At 39.0% G+C, this 21,535-nt stretch overlaps 1 protein-coding gene across 1 annotated transcript in view; it reads left to right on the top strand.

Moving 5' to 3' along the window:
* Positions 1 to 21,535, top strand: part of LOC138295478 (calpain-13-like) — a 530,338-nt gene that overhangs the window by 289,553 nt on the left and 219,250 nt on the right. Inside the window, exons 7-9 of the mRNA XM_069233811.1 lie at positions 1,605 to 1,679; positions 7,513 to 7,598; positions 13,529 to 13,603. Of these exons, the coding sequence (XP_069089912.1) occupies positions 1,605 to 1,679; positions 7,513 to 7,598; positions 13,529 to 13,603 (236 nt within the window). The remainder of the gene's footprint in view (positions 1 to 1,604; positions 1,680 to 7,512; positions 7,599 to 13,528; positions 13,604 to 21,535) is intronic.

Consider the following 21,535-nt stretch of genomic DNA (forward strand, 5'->3'; position numbering starts at 1 on the left):
GGCTTTACCAACATTAAGGAACAGAGCTGATCTGAGAACAAATTCTTGCAAACTCTTGCCCTTCTGCCCCATAGTGAGCCTTTCTATCCCCCTGTCCTTGCACTTGGGCGTGAAAAGGATTGAAGTAAAAGTGAGGCTCCACCCATCATTATTCTGGAGGAGACTATGGTCCACTCCTGAGCTTACCTATCATGCTGCTGCCCTGCAGGACATAATCAAGGCAGATCGTTTTTATAAAGTTACTTGGCTTTCATATAATAAAAAGCCTTTGATCTCCCTTGGTACGAACGATTTATGGACCGTATTCCATCAAAAGAGTCTCTGAAAAAATTGTACTGGGTAAGTGTAATGTCCAACAACACCCAAAAAACTGCGTTTGCCACTTTGTCACGGGGGTTTCTTGATTTCAAGTCATCCTGCACCTTTGAGACTATTTCACTGGACACTGGACAGGAAGATGTATTTCCAATTTAGAGTACGAGCATTACCACCTCCAAATGGCGGACATTGGAATCTCTGGATTGCCCGCGGGTAATTCTTTTAAAGAAACTGTTCCTCACATTCTTTTCGCATCCCCAGGTTATGCCTGTCCACTCTCTTTTTGGCTACTGCCTATTTGAAGGCACTTTGTCACTCGCAGACACTGTATTGCCTTACTAAGTCTTAGAACTGACTGCGGGCCTTTATACGCCTGTGCAGTTGGCTCATAACTGGGAGCAATGTGGCTGGAACGTTCTCCTCCTTCGTCATAAAGAGGGCTGATTGCAATGCCAATTGTCTGGTATTTAACATTACTTTCTTTTATTCTGTATCTTTTATGTTGACGTTTGTACAGACAGCTGCCTTGGCGCTTTTTGTATATCTACTGAGTTGTAATGGCCATTTTGTGTGTGCTGGTATTGACTGTGATGGACGACTCTCTTATAATCATATGAAGTTTGCCTTGCACTCTTTTTGATAATATTCTGATATGTTACACCCTTGCGCAAATGTGTTGTTTTAAATGTAAATATTTTCCTTTTCTCCTATTTATTATGTATTTTAATGTACACTTTGTGACATTTATGGCCCTAGCTGCCGAAATAAAGTTATTTTTTATTTGATTTGAATATGAAGGTTCCTCTCAAGGTACAGATATCATCACTGGACCAGTGGTGACCTCTAAATATGGTACACAGTAGTCTCTCAGTGGCAAACGTAAAGCTCTTCGCCACAATGACAGTGTATACTCTGTCCACCAAACTTTAGATCTGGCCCTGAATCATCCTATAGTCCTCAATTGTATATAGCATTGGTCAATGTACGCCTTTGGCATCATTGATAACACTGAATTCTAAAGTCTTCAAAAAGTTATAAAATGTCTACATTGCCATAATTCTTTCCATGCTAAGTGTACACTTAAAGGCATAGTGATTAATATTAACAAAATAAGCAATTACAAAAACGAAAAATGTGCATTACATGGAGATTGAACTGGTAAACTGTGTCAACTTCTTGAGTGATCATTTTTTCCCCTTCTTTTCCTATTTGCTTTATAATTTGCCGCTTCATATTTTATGTTGTTTAAAGTTAGATAATATTTTATTTTCCTATTTCTGTTCTAGCAAATTGTGGGTAATGTCGAGGTGGAAAATGGACTTGTGAAAGGTCATGCTTACACCGTAACATGCACTAGACAGGTATGCTCAATTGAACCTGCTTTGTTGAACATATATAGCTATATGTAGCTGCCATTTAAGCAAACTGCTTGTTCTCCCTAATATGTTTAAATATATCTGTTATTGAAATGCCTAACAAATTCACGTCTTACCAGTAAACACAAATAAACTGCCAAAAAAAGAGTGACACTAAGTGGCCTGTTTTTACTGGCTGTTCCAGTGTTAAGTTGGTGCACACTGCATACTTGCGTGACATTTACATGCTTACAATTGACTTGGGGAGCAATGGCATTCTAATTTTGTCAATTAAGTGTTATTCTTATATGTGATGGTTGTCTGAATGATGCAGAAATAATTTTGAATGTGTGAATGATGAAACTAGAACCTACTCAAACACAGATCTAAATGTTCATATATTGTTTGGATTGTTCATTTGGGGCTTTTGTGATGTTGTGCTGCAAATACAGATGCAATCAACAGCTTTACTAAAGAGTCCACCTTTTCTTTTGACAACCAAATCTCGATGGACGTTCAGACCTGCAATATCAGTTCTACGTCTTACCCCATCTTAATTTAAAAAATGTAGCAATACAAACTCTTAGGTGATGTTTTTTTAAAAAATGCTAGCAATCTTTTAATCGTAATTTAATGTTTGTCAGTATAGGAGTACTGCTATCAACTGGGGTGACATTTGCTTCCCTTGCCTCATTTAGAAGTTCGGGGAATAAATAGATTATATTGGTTGAGTCTCAGCTGGGTCCTTTGACTCTCAACCCATGAACTGATTGCCCATTCGCCACTGGACCATGATAACGCGCCCAGACCTTGATAATTTACTTACAAGGGGCTTGTTCTAGGCCAATGAGTCTTTTGACCACGTTTGGGGACTTCCCAGGACGAGGTATTCGTTAAACATTTCAATCAATAGTTCAATAACCTAATCAATATGCCCAACAACTAGTCAATTAAACTAATCAATGACATTTATTAAGAATCAAACACCCCATGACCTTTCAGCCATGAATAACCACACCAATCTAGTAAGATTCAGGATATTTATTCCCTATTAGTTGCACTCTAGTATCATATTTATTAGTCATCAAAACCACTACAGTATTTCAACTCGAATAAGACTTTATCAAAGCATAGATCATGAACATTAGAACAAAGCACGACGTTAGCATGAGTCAACTTTAGCAGAGTATCATTAGCACATTATTCAACAAAGCAAGAATTCAGTCATTTGTCTATTTGCATTCAATATTAGTGAACTCCTTAACTAACCTCTAGTTAGCATCAGCATGTTGGGCTTCATGTAAAACAATTTAGCAACATGAATTTGGAAAACATCTAACTATGGTCTCTATCAAAAGAGCAGTTGGTACCTAGAAGGAAAAGGCAAACAGACAATTACTATTTATCATCAGATAGTTACCCATCCGAATGGGGTAGCACACAGCGTCAGTCTTCGTCCTAAGGACATCAGTCGATTCGCCATCAGCCAGGATAGAAAAGGTAAGTCTTAGCAGGGTGTAGTTAAGAATAGGGCTCTTCCCTCATAAAGAGGAGAAGTGCATAGCAGCCAAGGGGTAGGATGAGGGTGGTTTAAAGTATAAGACAAAATCTTTCAAAAGAGCAAAGGATGACAAAGTGATGGCAGGGAAGAAGGTCCGGTAATGGCTAATTTCTCCTTGTGTCACGCCATTATATTGAAGTTGTTGAACAAATCTCTAATTTCCCATTGGGCAATATTTGGTGCATCGTTATCTCTGTCCAATAAGCCGTCACACACCTTACTAGAATTTTCACCTAAGACAGTTCTCATGCAGTTGATTGGCTCCTGTGATTAACGTCTTCATGGGGTGGAATGTCAGGTAAGAAAGGTTACACTTGTTGCTCCAGTCAGTAGTTTCATTGTCTTCCCTTGGTTTAGGCGACCTTGCACCTGTTGCGAGTTACACTGTTGCATTCGGCAAGAATGTCTCCTTGAGCAAGTCGGGTCCTATGAGAAAGAATTTACTACAGCTACACACATATCTCTAGCTTCTGGAAAAGTACAGCTTCGTGTCCTTCAAGGAACAGCACATTGCACATTAGAAAAACACAGTTAATATGAGACCAGGCAGCTAGGCCCAGACCCTTGCTAACTAAGGCCAAGTGAGTACTTTAGCAAAACCTTAACACATAACTCTTAATTAAGATATGTTAATACAAAACCATACATGAGTACACTATTAATTCATTATTAGTCAGTTTCATTAATCATTGTATACATTGGTGGTCACTCCCTGTGGGCACATTTCAAACGCGTGCATTAGTATTACATTAACACAGTTTCTATGCAGTTTCATTAGACATTATATTTCAAGTTTTTCATGTTATTTTTGATTATAAAAGTCACACTCCAACAACCATGAGCTCACAGTGTCAGTGGTCCTACCTATTTAGGTCCCCAATGTTCTGCCAGGATACCAGGCTGTTTAAATCAAATGACCACATTGCACTAGGAGAAAGCTCCTAGCATGTCTGAGTCACAAAAACAAACTCTCCCTTAATATGGCAGCTGACCAGTTTCATATTTTTACATATGCATACCTGCATTCCCAGTGGGAACACTTTGGTGAAAAGATCACACCCAACAGGTGAGGATATTTATGTTTCTGGTGGGCAAATCTCTGTTGAGCAGCCTCCACCTCTAACATAGTCACATCCTATAAGCTGGGGTCTAAATGACCCACTGTGCCTGGACTACGGCACAAGACAAGGAGTATGGGTACTGGAAAACAGTGTCAAGTGTGTACTTGCAGAGTTAAGTTCCAGCCATTTCAAATTTTTGGACAAGGGGCCACAAATTGCTTTCATGGGTGTGTGAGTGTCTTTGAAATGTAATTTTATGCTTGCTTTTGATTTTTGGGACTCACAGATCTGAGTAGAAAATAAGAGCAAGAGACAGAGAACCTGGAGTTCTCAGGGAGCCATTTCTTGTGAAGAAGATAGGAAGGAGAGGATGAACATAGAACAACAACCCTCCCTGTGGCATATCTGTCTTTAGCTCTTAGAGCTGTAGGTGACAGTCTTTCAGTTGAATCTGGACAGAAGTTCTATTAACACCATTAGCTTTTTGGAGGTTTCTCTCTAATGCTTAAACTGCAATCCTATTTGTGTAAATGACCGATATTCAGATGCACACAAAGTGTTTTATCCTATTTGAAGCTGCACTATCATTCAACATTAGAAGTTCCTGCTTTGAGTTCTATTTAGGACAGCAAAACATTTAAGGCACCTCATCTTGTTTTATGTGAAGATTATAGTGGCCTTATTTGCTCTAAAAAAAAATCTCACGTACTGTGGAAAGTTCTAGGTGAAAGAAAAAGCCTCCAAGAACTACCAAAACATATATATTACATGGAAGGATGACAAAAGTGAGAGTAATATATATAACTACTTCCTGGTGTTTTGAATGTCAGAAATTGGGTTATTAGTTGGGGAATGATATGAGTCCTTCTCAAATATGAAATCCAAAATCCAGTCAGGTGCACCATGTACGTTTAATAAACAAACCTGGGCTCAACCCCTGCTAGCTATGGAATAAAACAGACAAGCATAACTTAAGGAAAAGTAGGTAACGTATTTAGCAGTACGAAAAAGCCTAAAATGTCAAAGCACAACACAGAAAAACCCACAACCAATTTCCACAAATAGAGAAAGTTTTAATTAGAAACACGACACAATAATGATTAAACTCCAACCAGAGGAAATGGAAATTCGAATTTTAAAAGTTTTAGGACAAAAAGCATAAAGAAAAAGTAAAGCTGCAATCAGAAGTTACTATTTACAGTTGTCCAGGTGCAGTTTCAGGCCGACTGTAGTGAAGTTGAGGTTGAATCCACAAAGTGGTTTGTCCCAATCAAGAACCACACTTTTCTGTCTAGTCTCTGAAATGGAAGTCAAAAGGCTTAATTTGGGCAAGTTTGAAGGCTGTATCTGGTGAAGTCCTCTCAAAGTCAGATAGCTGTTGTCTGATACTTTTCACACCTAATGTCAAGGTTTTTATCTTTAAACTTAGTCTCTTTTTTGGATTTCAAATTACTCCAGAAGGCAAGCCTGAAGCTGCGTCTGATGACATCCTCTTGAAATCAGACAACTTTGCTGTGAGGTCCCACTGAAGTTATGGAGATGATGGAAGTCCAAAAATGTTTTTACATCTCAACATTTCAGACTTTCTGAGCAGTTCCTCTTAGTCTCTGTTAAAGCCCGGAGGACCTCAGGGACAAGCCATTATTAACTGCAGCAGAGGCCACCAGGAGGGTAGAGTCCAGGGACAGTTGCTACTGGTGAGCTGGTCACCCCAGGTAGAAGGGCTCACATAGCTTGTTGTGTCCCTATAGCAGCAGAGGAGGTCAGCCTACTGACACTTGGAGTCCACTTCACAGTCTTGAGGTGTAAGTGGGAGCAAGCCCAGCCCTTCAGGTCTCCAGTCAGACAGCAGGTCGAGTCCTCTTCCATTTATTCTCAGGTCCCAATGTTTCTGTTGGGCAGGGGGTGAAGCACACATTTTGTAAATTTCACTGGCCAGTAGATGGGGGTAGCTCATGGCCACTCCCTAACAAACGAGAAAAAAGATTACCAGGGTAACCTTTCACCTTTTACAGGACACCCTCACACAGCACGCTATTCTGAGTGTGTTCCAATGTGGACAGGGAAGTTGTCTATGAAGCAGCCCTTTCTAGGACCAGCTCCCTCTCCCACTGGTATGGTTCCAACGTGGGTACAGTTGAACCTGGGATCAAAAGGCCTCTCTTCCTAAGGCCTTTGTTTACTATTAACTGTGAATAGGCAAGCCTCGCCCTGATTCCTTTCAAGCTACTGAAGTTCCTGAACCCTCCATAACTGCATTCCTGAACTCACATGAGTCACATATATCACACCCAGGTCTTTCTGCCAAAAGGTACAAGCCAGCCTCTGCTCTAGAAGCACTTTCCACACTTTATCAAGGGCGGGCACTGACTGGGGGACATCTGCTGCCTGTATAATGATAATTCAGGCAAGAAACATATAACTTTCTAAAAGTTACTTTTCCTTTGTAATTGTGAAAAATGTACCTTCAGCACTGGACTGGCTTTTAGTAAGCATTACGACTAGAGACTGAATAATTTATGTGGCTTATCTTAAGCCAGCAGAGCAAAAGTAGTATTTGAATTGCTCTTTAGTATTTCTCATAGGATTGGCTAGAGCCCTTTACACTGAGGGCTAGTCACTCTAGGAATATGCAAACACTAAATTCTTGCATTGTTGCAGGGCCTACTTAGGGCTGCCATTTATCATTTCTAACTAAGATTATTTGTTGTCAAAAGGAAGTTATTTTGATAGGCTGGTCTGACGTGTTACAAGCTGCATGAGTCAAGCTACTCAGGTAGACCAAAAGCCATGTTTTCCTTGTCAGCCTAGTGCATAGCAAAACATGTGCTGATGCCACAGGTGACATTTAAGTCTCCCTGTATTGGTGTGTTTCCTGTACTATACTATTGCTTTACTAGAAAGTTCAATCTACTAGGTAAGATATAGCCAATTCTGTAAAGTTTTAGAGGTCCGAGCACAATCCCTAATAACTGAGGAGCAGCCCCCTAGCATGCACAGTTTGAAAGCCAGCAAGTTCAATTAAATGGGGGGTGATCACATTACCGTACAAAGTTCCTGGAACTAACAGTTGCTAAATGTTAGGTTCAGACACGTCTGCTGTTCTCTCAACAAGTCACAAATGTTACCTATCCCTTATGAAAAACAAAATATTATTCTTGTAATAGTCAGCGCTCTTGCCTTAAGCTTTTCCCTAAATATGTTTATCTTACTACAGGTACCATATAAAAATCGAATGGAAGATCTTGTCCAAATTTGGAATCCATGGGGCCAAGGGGAGTGGAATGGGGCCTGGAGTGATAAGTAAGTCAATTTGAATGCTGTTGTTCACTGTTTTCATGTATTTGTTTTTCTAAATATGTACTGCCATTTTACATTGGTACTGTTCGTTATGGAGTCCTATAAAGAATGTCAAAAGCTTTTAACCCCTTCCTCATCTCTCACAAACCTCTACAGATACATGTTTAAAATTTCCATTTTAGAAGGGAGAGTGGCAACACTAAAATTTTGTAAACAATTACACCAGTGTGATAGTTACTAAAAAATGCTGGAATTAGTTGAAATACAAGTACCTTACAAGTTGCTTCTTATCCCAATCTAAAATCATTCAAGATTCATGTTTACACAATATGGCTTATGTTTCCTCAGTATATTTATTTACATTTGTACTACATTTTCATGTATAAAGCTAGTTTAATAGACCATATTAATGTATTTGTTCTGCACACAAGAAATATGCTTGGATATTTATCTGCACCTAAGGCCAGCCTAAACTTATTGCTTGACTGCACATTTGTTTTGAGCTCTACTGAGGAATGTGGAGTGTGCAATTCATTTGGAAGATGGTGACCAGAGGATACCTTGTTTTCTAAGATCCCAAGGAAGGAAGAAAGGCGAACACAAAATATATTTATAGAGGTGCTTTGGTTTAAGTACTATGGTAAATGAATTGTGTGAGGAGTTGGGGTGCTAGTGCTGCGCCCCACCATGGCAGTTTTCAGTAGTTAAGAAATCTGTAACTTTTGTGGTCCTAAGAGTTGCAAGGAAAGAAGGCATAAGTTGTTATCAGCTATCACATGAATTGATTTTTTTCATATGAGCAGAAAATCCTCGGTCTATCAGCATCTCATTTTGATTCACTAAAATAAAGGGCCATTCAATTCAAGGTACTTTGCTTATCAGATCTCACCCAATCCATGATAATCTATCAGCAAAATGTATTATACCTATACAGCCATTGATCTAGTGTAACACATTTCTGGTAGATGTAAAGCACAGCAGAAGAACAGGGCATTACGGAAGTGGGAGCCGTCACTGTTGCTGTCTATGGGGACTCAATCACAATGCATATTTGGAAGAATTTAATATAAATTCTTATGGACCAGCTACCCACCTCACACTTAGTACTCAGAGCGAGCAACCTGCTGCGGATGTATTCCACAGTAAAACAAAAAAAGAAGAATACTCTCATTCCTGTTATTAACCAAGATCTTTGTGCACTGCTGGATCCAAATGAGTAGCAGTGCTAAAATTCTGCTTCCCTATCAATCATCCAATTAAATCATTGCAAGCTATGGAAACTTACTGAACAACACAAAACTCCTAGGACATCAAAGTCATTAGTTTTTGGTTTCTGAAAAACAAAAAAGCTGGGCGGGACTAAGAAAACCTTCTTTTCCTTCAGAGGAGCTGCCATGGCAGTGGCTCCTCTAAAGGCCCAGAGATGTCTCCAGATATATTGGGCAGTACTCTGGCCAGGGTGGGCGGTGGTAATTAAAAAACCACAAAAAGGTAGAATGAGGAGCTGAACCCAAAGGAGATTTTCCTAGAGCTCCTTGACCTCACTGGGTGTATGAATGGCGAGTAAGAGCTTTGAAGTGGTGGTGGGGGGTGTTTCCTTTACGGACTAGGTGGTCTCACACACTATATAGTGTCATGCTTCATCATTTGACCACCTAGCCCCACCCAGGTAGGACAATGCCACCTGGGCGGACTCAACCTCACCATTTAAAGAATGGGAGGGAGTGCGTAAATTTTAAATTTTCTGGAATTTGTGGGATCCAGCAAAGCTAGGGAAAGATATAAAAACACCAAGGCAGATACCCGTGCGCAATCTACACTTTTAATAATGGTGTCTGCTGGTGTGTTAAAAGCAAGGATGGGACACCTTTGTGAGAACTAAGACTCACTGGGTCACCCATCTAAAAATGGCCCAAGTCTAAAGGCTACTTGCCCCCAGACTCCAGGAGGGGGAGTGTCCCCTTATAGTCACACATGCATCAAAGGAGGCGTTCGCTGTGCGCCTAAACTGTCCCCTCACTGGACCGCTTGAGGTCAAGACTTGGGGCTTACGCTAGGTAGTTCCTCGCTTCAGGAATGCCGCATCTATTCTTACTTCATTTTCCCCACTCTCTTACTGAGTGTTGGATGTCTGTCTCTGAAATGCATGACAGTGAGGGATCCTAGGCCCTGAAGAATACCTCCAGACCTTCCTTGGCTTATTGTAGAGGGCAGAAAAATGTTGGCCATTTTTAGATAGGTGACCCAGTGAGTCTTAGTTCTCACAAAGGTGTTAAGTTTCTAATTGCTACAACAAAATGGTGTTCCTCTGTTTGGGTTCTGTAGTCAGAACCTCAATCGCGTAATACACTAGAGAGCTTGAGTGTGGACATTAGTATTTAATTTAAAAGAGAAGAAGGACAGGAAGAAGAGTAATAAGAGGAGTTTTAAACAAAGGAGGATGAAGTTTCGCTGCATGCACACATGCATGTATTAAGACATGAGATCTTTACACACCATCACCTTTGTTTTTCAGTGTTTCAAACAACTTTAGAGGAGGTCAAAAGTGCTAAGCTTTCTTAAGCTCTCTTTATGAGCTCTTCAAGTGAAAACCACAGATGTATCAAACCAGCCATTTTCTTAGGCTTTGTGATCTTTCACAGACAGAATCCCAGTGCAAGAGTCATCCACTTTCCTAGAGGCAATGCACAGGGAAAAACCATTGAATCAAAATTAGGAATGAAGATTTGGAGAGGTAAATACACAAATCTAGCTATTTCTTATGGATATGCAATTCCTGTACTACACGGAAGCTTGTAGAAAGTTGCATCACACTATTTGCCTACATTCCAAGTATTAAGATTAATGTATTTAATGTGAAAAAATGTGTAACATTAAGGAGCTTATTATGAGTGTGGCAGTCTATAGACCGGCACCCTCGCGGTAGCGGGCTGGACCAGTGCCAATGCGGCAGTCTGACAGCCATATTACAACCGTGGCAGTCGGACTGCCAGGGAACCGCCAGCTTTGCCAGGATCTTGGATCCCGGCAGTCAGCAGTGCGGGGCCCCCCCGGCCTCCACCCTCACAATGTTCAGGCTTTGCAGGCAGTGAATATTGCGAGGGTGCTATTGGGCCCTGCAGGCTACGGCATTGCCGCCATCTTGATTACGAGCCAGAGACAATGCTGTAGCCTGCTTCCTGCTAGGCCAGTTGGCAGAAACTTAAGTTTTCGCCTGCCGACCTTGCAGGAAACACATGATAGCTCCAGCAAGGAGGTCACCGCGTAGGTGGTAGGCACCCTGTCAGGAGTTTGGCAGACAGAGTTTTCTGTCCGCCAAACTAATATTGGGGCCCTAAATCTCTTCAGACCATTGCAGGATATATGTTTCAAACATTTCTGTACACTTGCTATGAGGCATGAGGACATGAATAAAATAATCTCAGACTGCTGGTGAAAGAGCTCAATCTAAGATTGCAGGAATATCAACATTCCGTATAATCCAAAAGATTCAGCAAAGTCTGAAGAAAGTTAAAAAAGGATGGAGTTTAATACATTTTAGCCCTTGGGCTTATTGAGCTAAGAATATTCAGTACTAGGTATTGAGGACTGATCAATGTATGTTTGTATACTTATGCTGGGCCGTTGAATGTACATTTCTCCCACAGCTAGCCACCCTCTTACAAATGTTGAACATGCATCCAGAAAAAAAATGTTGGGGTAGCTCTCATGATTGGTTTCTGAGCTTGATGTGGACATGCCCAGTGGAAATCCTAGATTGTGTTTCTTAAGTGTCTAAACATTACACAAAATAGAAGAGAGCATTTTCCTATATTTTACCAAGTATTGCTCAACTGTTTTGTATAACTTGACTATACAAAACATGAAAACATGCTTAATTTGCTATTATATGAATATAAATTCTATAAATGCACAATACATATCTTTAATTCTGCACATAAATGTGTGGAACAATGCTATTTTCTGTGTGATAATCTGTATCTGTGATACCCAGGACCTCAGCAAGAGACATAGATAGTACAATCCAATCAGTACAATACAAAAGTGCTCTTGGTCAGCCAGGAAAACAGAACTACTTGATGCCAATTTCTGCCTCTGGGCATATTTGTGTCCACTTAAAGTAACTCACGAACAAGCCTGCATCTAGCTAGTTTGTAATGAGAATCTTTTATTGTGTATTACTTGTTACCTACAATTGCTGAAGATGCCTGTACTCCAGAAAGCCCACAGCAGTAAAACCACCTGGGAGAAAATCTTTAGTTTATTTTAACACCTATGTAGCATGCTTTACATGAAAAGTCTCCTTAACCAACCAGAAACGATTTCACCCATATTTCATTAAGTGATCCTGTTCAGTGCAGCTCTTGAACTTGTTCCGGCCATTTCATGTAGCCAACCACACCTACAACTGAGCTTCGTAAAATCCGTTATATGTGAAGGTAGTTTTTAACACTGGACCAACTTTACATACTCGGGCCTGCCCAAGTTCATCTACATCTGGGGCAAAGTATTGGTTAGAAATGAGGCATGGGTTTAGGCCAAACCTTGATTGAGTATGTTGGCAGGAAACAAGTTTGGTTTAGTTTCATTTAGTTATTACCTTCAGGCTTAGTCAATTTAGTGCTCACTTCCTTGTAGTAACAGTCGTCTCAAGGCTTTAGATAGATTGATTCATCTTTTGCATTAATGTGAGAAATTTGAAGGACAAGAATTTGCTGTCAGGGAGCCATCTGTGCCATCTGACCACAGGAGCTCCGTATCTGCATAAAATGGCTCTCTTTGATCCCTTTGCTCAGTCTAGCCGTCTCAGCCATGCTGCCTTCCCAAGTATAGCTACACCACTGAGGAAGCTATTGCATGGATCCTTACATATGCCCCTATACTGTAGCATATTGTGATCTGCACCCAGAGTAAGCTTGCATCCACATGCTTTGGCCATGTAACAAAGAGTGCTTTCTCACCACTGTACAGGCTTTTGCACCAGAGATTGTTTCAACCTCCTTGTCCACTTCTCATGGACAGAACATTGTTAGTCTTAAATACAAAGGAATTACACCTGTTATTACCAAGATGGGTGCAGTTAGTAAATTTGATAGTGGCTCCCAAATAAAAAAAAATGCATATGCTCACATACGTATTTATGCTGTAAGAAAACAGCATAATTTGTGGCTAAGTTATTGGAGAAAGGTGAGGGATTCAAAGAACGTATACTTTCAAGGTAGATCTTAGGGTCCCTCCCAGGTTTTACTGAAAGGAGGGGTACACATCATAGACATTGATTCACAACGAAGGATGTGGCATTAAAAGAGGTAGCAGTCAAGACGATAACACCAGAATTCCTTTACATGTGTTTTGAGAGGTGTATTTTGATTGTACTGTTAGTGGTTTATGGGCTACATTGGTAGAAAAGGGTAGATATTGCTTGAATAGATAATCTGGATCAAGATCAATGATTTTTCTTGGGACACAAACAGAAATTTTCAATCTCTTGGAATCTTTTATTGGTGGGACTGAAAAGGTATTGCAAGGTTTCTGGAACAAAGTACCTTTCTCAAAGTCATATGATGTCAGGATGCTTCCATTAATTTTCCATTAATAGTCATATTCAAGAAACATATAAAAGTGAACCTCAAAATATCCATGCTACTCCATTATAGTTCTGCAAAATTGTTGACCTACAAAAATATTGAGTAGTTCATCATAACCTTTCTATATATACCCATTGTGATGATGTGATGAGAGTTGTGTGCAAAACTTTTGTAGTTGATATTTCAAAACACAATACAATAACAGCCAACTAAAACAATCTCAATTATTTTCAAAAACACAGATAATAACCCTTGAAGTTAGGTAAATCGCTTATTATTATATTGGTAATATTATAAAAGTATATGACTAATACACAAAATAAATATATTTTGTTTCATAAACAGCTCTGTGGAGTGGGAGAGTGTCAGACCAGACATCAGAAAGGAGCTCAATGTGAGAAGAGATGACGGACAATTTTGGTACGTTTATGTATTGATTTCATTTTGATTTTTTAGATACTGAATGATTCATCAATTAGAAATTCAGGGGCCTATTTATAAAATCTATATGTGTAGGTTTACTGCAAGCATATTTACTCTTTGTGCAACTTTACTACCTCTGATTGTTCTAGATTTAAAAGTGTAAAGTTACTGAAAAGTGTAGACTTACATGTTCTCACCCCCTGAAAGAGGGTGGAGTCAGTAAAAACATCAAATGCAACTGTAAAGTTACTTCCAATAATAACTATTTGAACATATTTGACATTCTGCTCACTTGGTGGAGACTCTGCAATCTGGATGGAGATCTCCCATTTGGGAAAGTGTAAGGACATTTTAAAAAAAAGGTATAAAAAAATAAACAACATTTTTTCTGTTAAATATTGATGATAATTGAATACATTTGTATTTAAATGGAGAACTATATGGAAAAGTTACAGCTTTAACTTAATTTAAAATAATCAAAAATGAATCATAATATAATAAAGTACATGAACATTATTTTTCTGGTATTTAAATTGCAGCAAAGTCCCCTCCTAAAGTTAAAAAGGGTACTATTTTAAAATAAAATAATACATTTGTTTTTATAAATATTTTTTACATTACAAGAAATGTATTTACATTCTTAAATATTTTCAGTAATTTAATTTAAAATTATCTCCAATAGGATTTTATTTTAAGTCCCCACTTTCATTATTTTCTAAGGGAGAGTGATGCAATACCAGTGGCTGACCATGTTTTGTGCTGGACATACACCAGCTCTGAGCTGGAGTACATTTGCTACAGTGATTGGTCTTCTTTGGCTGTAGTAACTATTAAAGGGCATTATCTTCCTAAACCACTTTCTAAGTTCCTCCGTAGCCCTAATTTTGCTCCTCTACTTTAGCCATAAATAGTCCCTATTTTCCAGCCACTCCTTTCTGTACCTCTCACATTTACTACTAAAATGTATAATTACATGTACGGAGATGGCTGCAGTTCAAAATCTCTGCACATCAAAGATAGGAGAGGAGAAGGTGTAGACCTCCGCATGTAGGTATATGAATAGAATTGTGTAGTATATTTGCAGCGCTATTGTAGGATTACTATGCATACTACAAAATTCAGGTTGTAAAAAGGCCCCTCTGGGTCTTGCTTTTAGATTTCAAATTTGAAGGGTAGTTGTGTAATTTGGAGGGCAACTTGCTCATCAATTTAAGAACATTTTCAGTTTGGTTGACTTGAGAGATTTTCTTCGTGGTGTGCATTAAACAGCATCATTTATTCATCATACACTTAAGTTAGAACATATTTATACATTTATTTTTTATTGCTAAGTTATGCAGCAGAGAGCTCCATGTCTCTCCATCTGGTTCCATACAAACATGCTTCTTCTTATGCTTCCTCAAATGTATCTTTTCTATCAGTATCTTATTCCTAGCATAGCTGTTCTCTCTAGAACACCTTGTGTTAGATACCCCTCCCCATCCCTCAACTCATTCCCTCTTTCCACTCTCTGTCCTGACATTTGCAAATATAAAACTGCCCACTTACTATCCACCAAACGCCTTCTCCAAAAACCCTTACCATGCTCAATCTTTTTGATGGGTCAAGCCCCATTGATATTTGATGTGTGGGAAAATAGTTAGGCCTATTCAAACATTTGAAGTAACCCTACTTTCAAGTATGGAGTCAAATCAGGTTTGCTCCACTGATCCACAAGCTGAAAAAACTGTAGGGGACAGGCACCATGTTTATCTTAATAATAATTTCAAGAAGAAGACCCTTACACTGCCCTTGAATGCAATTTCTCCAACAGTAAAGCCTTGTCTGCAACACCTGTTGAAGGGTCCTCCTGGAACTCTATGAGGCAGATGCCAGACACAGGCTCCCTGCTTTTTTGTACAAAGGGGTTGGGCAGTGTAATTAACTTAATGCTATTATCGTTAAGATAATTACATTGTCTGAGCTCTCATATTGCTGGATGGCACAAGAATTCCCCAATTGATACATTCCTTTCTGCACGGAATGAGAAATTCTTGAGCTGTGGGTATTCCGCCTGCATTTTACTTCTTTGTTTTTTAAGTTAGTGCAAGTAGATGTGAAACCAACAGGAATGGTGGGGCGATTACCTGAAATTTTCTACTCGTTTATTGCAGATGAAAAAAAGAAAATTTGCCCGCCCCTAATCTGGGCCAGTTCTAAATGTCTTCTGAAAAGCCCAGTGTACTATGTTTCTGAATGTAAAGAGCCTTCATATGCAGAAACCCCACTCCATAATAAGAATTCCAATGTTCTTGCCTGTCTTACCCAAACTAAATTTGGATCTTGTTACCTTTTACAATCATTAACCTCTCAAAGACCTGTGTGCCTTGACATTTCCCTTCCAATATTCAGTTTACAGTTGTTGCTCGAATGTAGATTTACTTTAAATAAATGAAAGACATGAGACATTTTTCAAAACAGAAACAGTTGATTCAGTTAAACGCAGCGGCCGGGAGCGCACAGTAGAGAGTCGGGGTCTGATGACTCACTCTCAAAGTTACAGAGTTCTTAACATCCTTATATACGATTCTTGAAGGGTTATAAAACATTTCTATACATTCTTTGGAGAAAGAAATCCGGGCCTAGTCACACAGCCATAAATCCGACAATCTGATAAAGTGCTCAGGTGGGTGTCGACCTTGCATGGACAAAAGGCGGTCCAGTAGGTAACATGTCCAGATGTTCGGCATGAGGAGCACGTGATCACTGCATGTGGTGTGTGTGCTGGCTAGCTGATTGTTCCTAACTTCATGTGGCATCTAACCTTTACAGAGTTTTGGGAGCGCTCGCCCCTCCAGAAAATGTGTTTTATCGGGGGCCAATCTTCTACGACTATTGTGCTGTTGCTGCCTATCTGAGGGATTGATCTGGGTTTTTCCTGTTTGAGAATTTGCCTATGCGCTTTGTACCAACCCAACTGTGATGTGTCAATCAGTTGCTTCAGGCCTAGGTTGCAGGGCTTACCTGACCATGTATTGCAGACTCGGGGTTAATGAGGACGTCACATAAGGCGGAATCGCAGTAGTAACGCAATTTTGCTGTTATGTGAAGACATAACATGGCATAAATTGAAATCATTTTTATCTCCTTCAGCACAGTTTAAGTTTATTGTATGATTGTATGCCAAATAGGCAAAACAAACATTTAAAAAATCAGTCACATATACCTTAACCTGAAGTAATTTAATCTCAAATCATTTTAACATAAAACAATTAAAAAATATTTTTGATCAAACATACCATTATAAAATAAAATAATCCAGTCTTAAAATGTTATTCCAGAGTTATATGTAAAGTGCATTTAATAATCAGACTAATTATTATTCCCCTCCCAACTATTATGCTATAAACACATTTCCCCTTCTACTTCCAACCCACCTTAATAGTCCAAGACCCATCTTTTTGTAAAATCATTTCAAAGAACTGCTTCGTTTTATAATATAATAGGATATTTCCCGAATTCCTCACCACCAACATTACTTTGCTTACTTTCCTTATTTGGAGGGTTCTAAAAACTGAGAGCAAAGTGTTCTTTCTTTCCCACATAAACTGCGGTTAGAAGATAATCACATACTGAAGAGAGTGATCTATCTCACAATATCTCTTTTTATCATTATCCTTAGCCCTCTTACTCTCCCCCAGATTCCACTTTAGACAAGCCAGACCTTGTTGTAAATGCAACTCAAGGGACCACCTCCTTGCCTTTCTACATTTCATATCCACTAAATAAGGTTGGATTGTTCCTAAAACGGGGGGTTAAGGGAAAGGGTCTAGTTTCAGGTCTGCTCTGGTAATCATCAGCATCTCTTAAAAATGTTGCCTCTCTCATCCTTATTTTTACCAGAGTTTTCTTACAGAAGCATAAGATTTCCCACAACTTTTGTGTCAGACAAACTTCTAATCATCTTAATATACTTTGTTGATTTGTCTGCCACGGTAATAAGTGTTGATCCTTCGAGTAAGAATGAACTAAATACCTTAATGTACCTGTCCTCTACGAATTGTCATTGTAATTCACCAATTTCTAGTAATACGTAAATGTGTCCATCTAGCCTAGTTCCAATAAAACTGTGCTATTTACAGAACCTTTGAGCAGTCGGTACAATTTTTTCCAAATAGTCATGTACACCCTCTAGAGCTGTTGAATTGTTTTATCTTCCAACACCTGACACCCATACAACATAAGTCTTGTGACATTAAAGTTATAGGCTTCTTTCAGCACTTCCACTGTCTTATACCCCAGCTCACTATCAAGCCTACAAAGGACACTTGCTATACAGCTCTCTGAGAAACTTCCTCTACATAGGTCTTAAAATGCCCAATATTTTCAAACATAACTCTCAGGTACTTATATTCCTGAACAACTTTGAGTTGCTTTGCAGTCCACCACCACCTTAGGGCCTGCTTCTTCCTCTTGTTATTTACAAACATCATCATTTTTATGGGCGAGCGCAAAGCCATAAAGTAATCTCTCTTTGGGCTTCAAACCACGCCCAGGTCACGTCAGTCTCTTTAATTGGTTAATGGGCTTGCTCTTTAGACTCTGCTTGCTTTCATTTGTGAAAGGCATGCATACGTCATGTCTTTTCCTGTGTTTAGCCCACCTACACAACACCGGTAAACTACTAGAAACATACGAGGCTCGATGTTTTCGCCTGGTTTCTGGACTACTTTACCTGTTAATTTTCCACGTGTTGGGGTTTACATAGCGCAATCGTGCTCTGTTTTTTCATTTTCAATTTCTGCGCGATCGCACTGCATTTTATATAGCGCGATCGCGCTGTTTTTTTTCTTTTAATTTGTGTGGCAAGAAAAGTTAGGTTAGGAGTTTACAGCGCAAATAGCTCCAACTCGAGCAAATGCACGCCCCAATGCATTGAAAATGTTTGTTGTTTTTTCTATATTAACAATAAATTCATTTCCAACATAAAATCTTCTGAATTCATTAATTTGTTGCTGCAGGGCACCACTGTATCATCAGTATAGTAAGGAAGTGCAATTACAGTATCAATTAATTTTGGTGGAAATGGCCGGGCCACCCCTATTACTTTGGGATATCTGATACGTATATGGAGAACAACATCAGTGCGAGAAAACAACCCTGCTGCAATCCGTTTGGTGTTTAGACTTTCCAGGATAACAGTTCATTACTTCATTCTCAACCTGTGTCTAGGCTCTTTCATGGAGTCAGATTATCAAACTGAATAAATCCTATGGTATATTCCTGTCTGAATTTTTTTCCCTAATGTGGCCCTATTTATTATGTTGAATGCCACTGTTAAGTCTATTAAGTGAGAATAAACCGGTTGATTTGACGTAAGGGCATATTTTTCTAATATTAATTTTTGAGCCAGATATCCATCCATAGTAGATATAAGGCCTAATTCAGCCATAGGCATGATTGTTTCTTGGCTCATAGGCAGGATGATTTCTGTCTAAGTGCGTAGTGTAGATTTTTCTCTATATATCCACAAAGGTGATAATTCTATAGTTGCTGGGTACATCCATAGTTCATCTTTATATACTGGGATTCTGATGCTCCCTTCCCAAGAGTCTGGGATTACATTTTCGCCAATACCTGCTTCATATACAGAATAAAAACTTGAGCCCACATGTTGGAGTCTAATTCCAAGATTTACGGCATCATCACATCTTGACCTTATGATCTTGAAAACTCCAGATTCTTTATTAACTGCTCAGTCTCACATACTGTCGAAGGACTCCCCACTAGGGCCACTGATTCTACCTGCACACTTGCATACTGTGAAGATTTAATTGAACATTCAACAGTATCCTGCCCTGTTATCTATACAGTACCTCAATATACTGGGCCCACATCCCCTTGTCTATAAGAAATGACACAGATTTTTTAGGCTTCCCATCATTTTTGCTACGAGGTCCCAGAATACTTTTTTTCCCACTTTGTAGAGCGGCAGTTACTTTCATCCATCTTTGTTCTTTCTTCAACCACTCACCTCTCCTTATTTCTTTTCTATATTCAGGTATGGACGCTTTTCATTGAAAATGGTTTCAGGCTTGTTCAATCACTTCTCTTATGTTTTTTTTTTTTTTTTTCTGGATAAATCTTTCATTGATGTATAATTCTTCTTAGATCTTGGTACTTTATTCATCTCCTGTCTGATCTGATTAGTTAAATTTGTACATTTGATTACATTTGTTTAATCCAAAATGTTATCTTTATCACAGCTAGTTATAAATCACCTTAAAAGCTCTTTTATCAGCTTGAATATCTGTTTCTTTAACAAAACAGTCCTCTTTGGTTTTTAGATTTTGTGACTTGTTTAACATGTCAGGAGGATCTCTTCTATATCAAGGTCTATTTATGTCAATAGCAACTTATGGTCACTTCCAAGCTGGTCTCCTACCACAAAGTCTTATACAAAATGGAAGTTCAAAAAGGAGATCACATTGTAGTCTATCAAAGGTTGAGTTTTTCACTATTACGTTTTCCCTCACTGGCTGATCTTTCTTGGATTTACCATTTATTGTTGTTAGGTTAAAGATTTTCAGGATATTATCTGTCATCTTCATCCTCCTAATCCCCTTTGATTCTTTTATAAACTGTTTAAATAACTGGGGCTAGTGGTATTCTCATGCTGTTTTTCAGTGCTTAGTTAGTTGAATCTTTTCCTTTTCTGGCACATATTTTTGTGTTAACCCTTCCACTAGCAAAACAATACTTCTGGGGTATTTGATCTCAATATTCTGGAGAAGGACCCTCATCTTCTTCTCCATTATTTCATCCCATACTGTTGAAGACAGATAGATATTAACCACAGTTAGTTGGTCATTGTTCTTTACTCCCATATGAACTCTTTTCCCCCAGGTCTCCTTAGTGCAATAACCAGGAAATCCTCTGTTCCATTAGGATTCTCCCAGTCTGTATATTTGCCTTCATGTCAGTCAGAGTAGCCAAACAACTATTGCTGGACCGCAAAATGTTCCTTTTTTTGTTTGTATTCTGTAACTTTCAAAATCCTCAAATAACGCACTGTTAGTTTCCCACGTTTCTTGCAGGGTAACCACTACACTTTTTTTTTAATCTTTTTTTCTTTAGAAATTTTCCATTTCATTTTAGCTCTGCTATGTTCCAAGCAGCTATTGTTAAGTACTTAACATCAGGTAAAGAACAGTTTCACTACTGTTGCTTCAGGGAACATCGTTGAGGCTATCCAGCTCCAGTCATGCTCTCTTTTTTTCTGATCCAGTTATTTCAGCTTAGTGGGAGTATATCATTCTTTCATTCTCAATCGAGCATACAATAATACACACTTTCAATTTACTTTCAAGGTTGTTTATCTCTATGTGGTGTATTCTTGTTCCTGATCTTACATTTGGCCTACTTTGCTGGTTACTTCCAGAGTTGGCCCAACCTTTTAACAAACCATTTCTCCACTGAATACCTCTGAGAATATTTTCATACACAGTCACATCCTAGACATCTTACTACTTCAATAGCTGAAAGGACCAAATCCTCAATAATCCTTGAGTGAAATGTTATCGTTGTTTTCCCCTGACGATGCTCTCTTGTCCTCACAGATCCCATTTTTGATGCAATATCTGTATGCTTGTGCCGTTCCAGAAACAGGACATACTCGAAGTTCTGCAACTTGAGGCTTTCTTGGAAGTTCAGTTTAACCTATTGTTGCATTGTGCTGAGATTTGTGTTTATAGTGGGATAAGTATAATGGTTTTTAACTGTACATGGTGCGTTTTCACTGGCCATCAGACCTTTACCATTCGCATCCATCTCTTTGGGACTGTCTCCCTGAGCAGCACACAAGATGCTTCTTAAATGGCATTAAAAACTCAAGTGAGCACACTAATACACAGAGCATGGAAGAAATGGCGGTACTGCACCCCTATGCCT

Source organism: Pleurodeles waltl, chromosome 5 (genome assembly GCF_031143425.1).
Source record: "Pleurodeles waltl isolate 20211129_DDA chromosome 5, aPleWal1.hap1.20221129, whole genome shotgun sequence".
NCBI classification, from domain to species: domain Eukaryota; kingdom Metazoa; phylum Chordata; class Amphibia; order Caudata; family Salamandridae; genus Pleurodeles; species Pleurodeles waltl.